General features: G+C 33.1%; 1 protein-coding gene across 1 annotated transcript; it reads left to right on the top strand.

Annotated features, from left to right (window-relative positions):
* The first annotated feature begins 271 nt into the window (after window positions 1–271).
* On the top strand, window positions 272–2,379 carry LOC107864325 (UDP-glucuronate 4-epimerase 6). The gene has a single exon (XM_016710671.2). The coding sequence runs from the start codon at window positions 744–746 to the stop codon at window positions 2,097–2,099; it is 1,356 nt and encodes a 451-aa protein (XP_016566157.2). The 5' UTR covers window positions 272–743; the 3' UTR covers window positions 2,100–2,379.
* Window positions 2,380–8,033: the final 5,654 nt, after the last annotated feature.

Below are 8,033 nucleotides of genomic sequence, written 5' to 3'. Positions count from 1 at the left end.
GATCATTCAAAAGTGATTGAAATACATTTCTTTTAAAAAGAATAATCTAACATTATATATAGCTTTAGCGAAGGTAGTTTGATTCAAAATAAGATTATTGGAGATTATAATAATATCAACTTTAAAACTTACTATGTTCATTGATGATATCCAACCATTTTTGAGTTACACAAACATATGCCAAGCAAAGAGATATATGTCATACTCATATACAAGCGTAAGGTGCGACATCCACCCCCAAAATAATCTAGTATTAATAGTCTTCCTAAACCAATTCACATCATTCTCTTACTTTATTTTTCATTTATTTTCATTCCATTATTTTATAAACAATAAAAGAAATGTAAAATTATAGAATACTAAAAAAAGAAAGTGGTCTCCAACCAACTACAACTCAAAACTTCTCTCCCTCTCTTTGGTCCACCACTCTTATTTCTCCCTTTCTTTCACACACACACACACACACACACACACACACACACACACACACACACCAATCCTTCTTTCTTTCTTCCTTTATAAACCATCTCTTCTTTCCCTTCTTCCCCTCAGGGGCTTGCTCAATCCAAAGCACTCCCCATTCCCACATTTCCCAACAATAACCTCTCAACACCTTCAATTTCACTTCACCCCTCTTACCATATTCGACAAATATCACATACTCATATTGTAATTGTGCACGTATATCAAAAGCCAAAAGCTAAGTGTGAAATTATATATATTGTGTGTAGTATCCTTTACCAATGGCATCGCCACCCGACACTAGCAAAACCACAAAGCTAGAGCGTTACAACAGCTATATTCGAAGAGTGAATAGCACAAAACTCATAGCGGCATCATCAAAACTCTTATTTCGTGTCACTTTATTAGTGGCACTCTTACTTATTTTCTTCTTCACTATAAATTACCCTCCATTAACTCCAGAAAAAAATCCCCATAATTCCATGAACAACATTCACACCACTACTCATAACCTTCTCTCTTCCGCCATATACGGCGGTGGGGCATCGTGGGAGAAACAAGTACGTCACTCCTCCACGCCCCACCGCCCTAACGGCCTCTCCGTCCTCGTGACGGGGGCAGCAGGTTTCGTTGGTTCTCATTGCTCTTTAGCATTGAAGAAACGCGGCGACGGCGTTCTTGGTCTGGACAATTTCAATTCTTACTACGATCCATCGCTCAAGCGCGCTCGTCAAAATCAGCTGTCGAAACATCAAATTTTCATAGTCGAAGGCGACATCAATGACTCTGAGCTTCTTCAGAAGCTCTTCGACATCGTTCCCTTCACTCACATCCTTCATTTAGCTGCACAGGCAGGCGTACGCTACGCTATGCAGAATCCACTCTCCTACGTTAACTCAAACGTAGCAGGATTCGTCAATCTTCTGGAAGTTGCTAAATCTGCAGATCCACAACCAGCCATTGTCTGGGCCTCTTCTAGCTCCGTATACGGTTTGAATACAAAAGTTCCTTTCTCTGAAGAAGACGTAACTGATAAACCTGCAAGTTTATACGCTGCAACGAAGAAAGCAGGAGAGGCAATTGCACATACGTATAACCATATATACGGACTTTCATTAACAGGTTTGCGTTTCTTCACTGTCTACGGACCTTGGGGAAGACCAGACATGGCGTACTTTTTTTTCACCAAGGACATGATTCAAGGAAAATCAATAAACATTTACGTTTCTCAAAATGATAAAGAGGTGGCGCGTGACTTCACGTACATAGATGATATAGTAAAAGGCTGCGTCGGCGCGTTGGACACGGCGGAGAAGAGCACCGGAAGCGGCGGAAAGAAAAAAGGTCCGGCCCAATTAAGAGTGTATAATTTGGGGAACACGTCACCAGTGTCGGTGAAGAAGTTAGTGGCAATTTTGGAAAATTTGTTGAACATTAAGGCTAAAAAGAATGTTATTAAAATGCCACGAAACGGCGACGTTCCGTTTACACATGCTAATGTGAGTTTGGCATTGAGGGATTTTGGGTATAAGCCTACAACTGATTTGTCAAGTGGATTGAGGAAATTTGTTAAGTGGTATGTGAGTTATTATGGGATTCAATCAAGGGTAAAAAAGGAAAATGAAAGTGAGAAGTGAAAAGACTAGTTTACCCTTGGTTCAATTTTTTTGTCTTTTTGGTCTGGATGTATTTTGGATGAAATTATGCTACTTTACTTGTTTATTTTTAGTATAGGATTAATAGAATTTTATATTCTTGTAAAAATAAGAAAATCAGAGAAGGGTGGAAAGGGCAAGTGTAGATCTATGAAAGTGGGGTTTATAATAATGTAATTTTTAAGGTATTATTGGAGGTAGGATTTATCAAAATCACAAATTGTAATATTTTGGAACAACAATGATGTTTACATCAAGATTATATTCTCCTGTCTTTTATTTAGTTTAGATTGATATAAAGGATGTTTTGGAGCGATAAAGATATCGATTGTCTTTACTCAAAAGTCTAAAATTTGAGCTTTAGTATAAAATCATCCTAGTTAAGAAGCATTTTACTTTTTATGTATGAATTTTTTTCTTACGTCAATTTAAATTTAATCGGGCTTGAAAACAGATACAGAATAAAGTTAGAAAAAGGAATTTTAATTTTCATTATTGGTCTTGCAAGTGGATGAGTGAAGAAATCTTCATATTCCTGTTGAAGATGCCTTCTATTATTGAAAATGGGTAAGGTTGCCTTCAAGAAAGTCATTTTGCTCATCAAAGTTCAAAATTACTACGTATAAAATAATTTTTATACGTCAGAATAGTATATAAAGCTGCAAATTTCCTCTTTTTTTGTTTTCTTTTGTATGTAATTTATTTTATGTAATTTGACTTCTCAAGTCTATATATAGAAGTTGAGATAAGGTAAGGTCAGAATTAACAGATTATTTTGTAAAATGCTTGGACATCCTTCCTCTTGTTTTTTCATCTGATGTCCGATACCTTCATTAGAATCCGACTAATTCAGATTTGCATCGTATAGGCAAGGGCGGAGTTACATATAAGGTAGGGGGTTTATCCGAACATCCTTCGATGAAAAATTATATTATATATACATGGTTAAAATTATTTTTTATGTATATATAGTAGATATCGAACCCCCTTCGGTTAAGTCGTAAGTTCACTTGTGAACCCTCTTGGTGTCAATCTTGGCTCCGCCACTGCGCGTAGGGCCTCATTCGGGGGGAAGTGCTCCCTACCAAGGATTTTTTCATACCCAAAACTCGAACCCGATACCTCTAATTAAGGGAGGAGCAACTCATCCACTATACCATATTCTTTGGTGATTTGGACATCCTTACGTAGATATATAGAAGAGTAATATTTCAGAATTGATCATGGTGTATCGTCCACTTTTGATCTATCATAGACGTTTAATTAAGGTTGTCACTACAAAGCTATAACTATGATGTACGTGATGACAATCGACAGTACTATGCATAAAATTTCACCAAGTCTAAATATGATGGAGACAACTACTTATATGACAAAAAAAAAAAATATCACTATCTTAAGACCGTTAAAATTACCTTTATCATTTCCTTAGATTTTTAATTTAAGCTTATAACACGTATCTTTGTCAAATTGACATGTGTCAAACTCTATATATTGTAATATTACCATTAGTTTAACCGTTTGGGAAAACAATATGAGTTTAAGATTGATGAACCGTTGATGTATTTCTTTTTCTTATACTATTAGGTGATTTTTACCTGTTGTAGTAAGTTATTCATTTTTATATTTTTACTTGAGAAATGAATGACCTACTACAGCAAGTAAAAGTCACCCGATGGCATAAAAAGAAAATACATCAAAAATAAATTCAAAAAATATAATGCGGCTGTCTGACACAATATTTTTTTGCATATATGTAAATAATGATTCTCAATAGTATTAAGACAGGAAAAAGTGATGTATAATCATAACATCACTTAATAAATAGTAAAAAGAAAACTTAACACATGATTAATAAAGGTAAGGATATATACAACTTTAAGAATACGTCAAATGAGTACTAATAACTTTAAAACTATTTTAATAGGCCACACCATGATGTGTCTTCTTCTTATTTATTTCATTCTTTGTCTTCTACAACTAATTAATCATATAAAGCTTAGCATTATGTTTTATTATGCTGAAAAATTGTATATTCCTTGAAGATAAGCTTCATGCATTTTTCTATTTTATACGTATCTAAAAGTAACCTATCGAAAATGATATTTTTATTTATTTAAAGAGTAAGATTTGTGTACGCACGATTACTTTCTCTTGATCTCACTCATGTTATTGTTATTGTACATATCCAATAGTATTTTTAAATGTGTTTGTTTGCAAGTTATGTAATCAATGAAGAAAAGGGTTTTTTTTGTACTTTTTAAGATGAAATTTGGCGTCACTCACTCAGCAACCTTTTTTTGTTACATGTACATGTAAAGCAATCTTAGTCTCACCTCTTTTTTACTTGTGACATTGCATTTGCAACTGTTTAAAAGTTATAACTTATGCCTATTTAATTAGTTTGACTATGGTTTTGCTAGTCCTATTCTCACTAATTAAGGTGAGGGGAAGCCTTGGGGTAATGATAATTAAAATTGTTGATTTTTATAATTTATACGTCACTAGATTGAGTTGTGAAATTAAGTAATCACTAATGCTTACATTAGGATAGCCGTTAGGGTATCTTTTGCTCAAACCGTACCCTAAGTGAAAGCAAAATGCTTTATGCACCGAGTTGCTCTTTTTATTTGTAGTAATTTTTAGCAATGATAAAGTTGTCGATTTCTATAATTTATAGGTCACTAGATTAAGTCGTGAAATAAACAATCACTAATGCTTATATTAGGATAGCCGTTGGGGTATCTTTTGCTCAAACCGTACCCTACGTGAAAGCAAAATGTTTTATGCATCGGGCTGCTCTTTTTATTAGCAGTAATTATTAGCAATGATAAAGCTGTCGACTTCTATAATTTATAGGTCACTAGATTGAGTCGTGAAATTAAGCAATTACTAATGCTAACATTAGAATAGCTAGGGTACCTTTTGCTCAAACTTTACGTGAAAGCGAAATACCTTATGCACCGAACTGTTTTTTTTAGTAGTAGTAATTATTAGCAATGATAAAGTTGTCGCTTTCTATAATTTATAGGTCATTAGATTGAATCGTGAAATTAAACAATCACTAATGCTTACATTAGAATAGCTAGAGTACCTTTTGCTCAAACCCTTATATGAAAGAGAAATACTTTATGCACCAAGCTGTTCTTTTTATTACTAGTAATTATTAGCAATGATAAAGTTGTCGATTTTTATAATTTATAGGTCACTAGATTGAGTCGTGAAATTAAGCAATCAGTAATGCTTACATTAGAATAGCTAGGGTACCTTTTGCTCAAACCTTATGTGAAAGCGAAATGCTTTATGCACCGAGCTACTTTTTTTAGTAGTAGTAATTATTAGCAATATATGATTAAGTTTTCAATTTCTATAATTTATAGGTCACTAGATTGAATCGTGAAATAAGCAATCACTAATAATTACATTAGAATAGCTGTTAGGGTATCTTTTGCTCATACCACGTACCCTACGTGAAAGCAAAATACTTTATGCATAGAGCTGCTCTTTTTATTTACTAGTAATTATTAGTAATGATAAAGTTGTCGATTTCTATAATTTATAGGTCACTAGATTGAGTCGTGAAATTAAACCGTCACTAATGCTTATATTAGAATAGCTAGAGTACCTTTTGCTCAAACCCTACGTGAAAGCGAAATGCTTTATGCATCGAGTACATTTTTTTTTTTCCTAGTAATTATTATCTTGAAACCATATTTAGTTCAACCAAATATTGACAGGCTCATCTCCTCTCAATGATTTTGACTAGCTATAAATAAAGGCTAAACTTTAATATCAAAGCTCTTCACATGCATTTTTATCTCTTCTTTGCAACTAGTTCAATCAGAAAGTTGCATGTAGCTAAGTGCTATCTATTGCTCTTCCATTCTTATATTTTCTTTTTTCCTTTTGCAAAGAGATATTTGTCCTCTATTCCAAAAAAAGCTTTTAGCGATAATAAAGTCAGTGTAATCGACGAAACAAAAATGTTTTATCGCGTTGTACATATGACCATTGTCAATAAAATTTTATTGATATTTACTAGCAATTAAAATGACCACTATAAAAAATAATATATCGTCGTACATTTTACGACCTTTGTTATTACTAGTGAGAACCAATTCAATAAAATGCAATTGTAAGAAATTAATTAGCTAATAGTTTTTTTCTTTCCTTTTTGAAATTTAAATGTGTGTTTTTTGCATTATCTGAATAACTTTTAGAAAAAAAAAAAAAAAAAGCAACAGCAATGAAATTACTTCTGGCCAACCTCAGACACCAAAACTGAGAGAGTGACGGTACCAAATAAACCCTTCAAAGGCTGTTTTACCCCCAATCATAAAACTAAAAGCTGACAGAAAATATATGTGTGATAATAACGCGGGGTCGTGATGTAGTGATAGGTAGAGGTGTTCATGGGTCGGTTTGAATCGGTTAGTGGTTAAAATCATGATCAAAATTAATTTAGTCGTTTTTGAATTTCTAAAATCAAATCAAACCACAAAAAGAAAATAATTGTCGGTTTTTCGATGTTTTCGGTTATTGACTAGCCTACTCCAACCATCTCTAAAATAAACTCATTTTTTTAATCCATAGAAAAGAGTATCAAATTGAACGATTTCTCATGAAATATTTGTACAGTGAAGACAAATGACACTATAAACTCTTGAAAATTAGAACAAACACATTAAACAAAATCAACATTGAGATGAAAAGTACTAGCTTTGTATTGTAGGCACTAAGATTATCCAACAACATACAAATACATACATGTACATTGTAAAACAGAGCTGTGTATTCTGTTGCAGTGTACTACAAGAAGAAACAGAATTGGGTAAATTTGAGTTATCTGTTTACTTTATAGATTAACTAGGTGAGTTGATCATATAGGGAAAAGATTGAATAAGCAAGGAGACATAAAACTACCATTTGAACCAGGAACCATGGTAACTCGTTTGAAAGATTCTTTGTTTATGTGACCGAAGATGAAGCAGCATATGGATTACAGTTTCAGTCATCATTCATGCCATCTCTCTTGGGTTATTCACAAACCATACATCAATAAAAATTCAGTAACATTTAATAAAACTCTTCTCCTGCCTAAAGTTCCATCCCATTAAACTTTGAGATTTTACTATAGAATAAAATTAGATTTAATCACCGAAAATATTTCACAAAAAATAAAGAGAAGACTACACTACGAAAGCGAGCGTAAACTAGATATAGGGAGTTAAGAAACTAAACAAGAAAATATTGCAATATCTGAGCTAGCCGAAACTCTAGAAAACATGACTCAAGTATAATCAACAAGAAGAAAGTGAAACACTTGCAGTTGCATGAACCATCAACACAAAACAAACGAGAGGGAAACCCCTTCACTTGGTAACTCTTAGCCTAGGACTATAAGTCTAAGAGTCCCCTCTTCCAAATTTAGTTCAATTTTGCATAATACACTGCTCGCAAACAACTAAACAAAAGAACGACAATGATTTATACAATTGCTCATAATTAAAGGTACAGATGACAGGAAACAGAAGAAAAAATCATTTAAAGAAATTAATTGCATGTCATCCACTCCTCTAAATTCTTGTATAAAATTAAAATTAGCTAAGATAGCTAAAATAAAAAAAAACTAAAAATTACCTTTCCAAACTTTAATAATCTTGTATTTAAAGTTTTCACTTCCCAAGCTTCAATCTTCATTTTTGCTTTTCCTTGTGAGATGAAAAAATGAAAAGAAATTTTTTTTATCGTTTGCTTTCTATGAAGAATAACAGAAGCTAATGCGGTGCCGCCTTTCAATGAATAACGAAAGAAGCAGTAGTTGGTATACTACGTATTGTGAAAGATGAAGTAGAGAAAGTGATATAGGGACCGTAGGGTTAACTTATTAGTAATAGTAGGTAGAGTTGGCCTTGG

This window comes from Capsicum annuum, chromosome 3, assembly GCF_002878395.1.
Source record: "Capsicum annuum cultivar UCD-10X-F1 chromosome 3, UCD10Xv1.1, whole genome shotgun sequence".
Classification (NCBI taxonomy): domain Eukaryota; kingdom Viridiplantae; phylum Streptophyta; class Magnoliopsida; order Solanales; family Solanaceae; genus Capsicum; species Capsicum annuum.
Note: the sequence above shows the minus strand (reverse complement) of the source record. Positions and strands in the feature narration are given on the sequence as shown.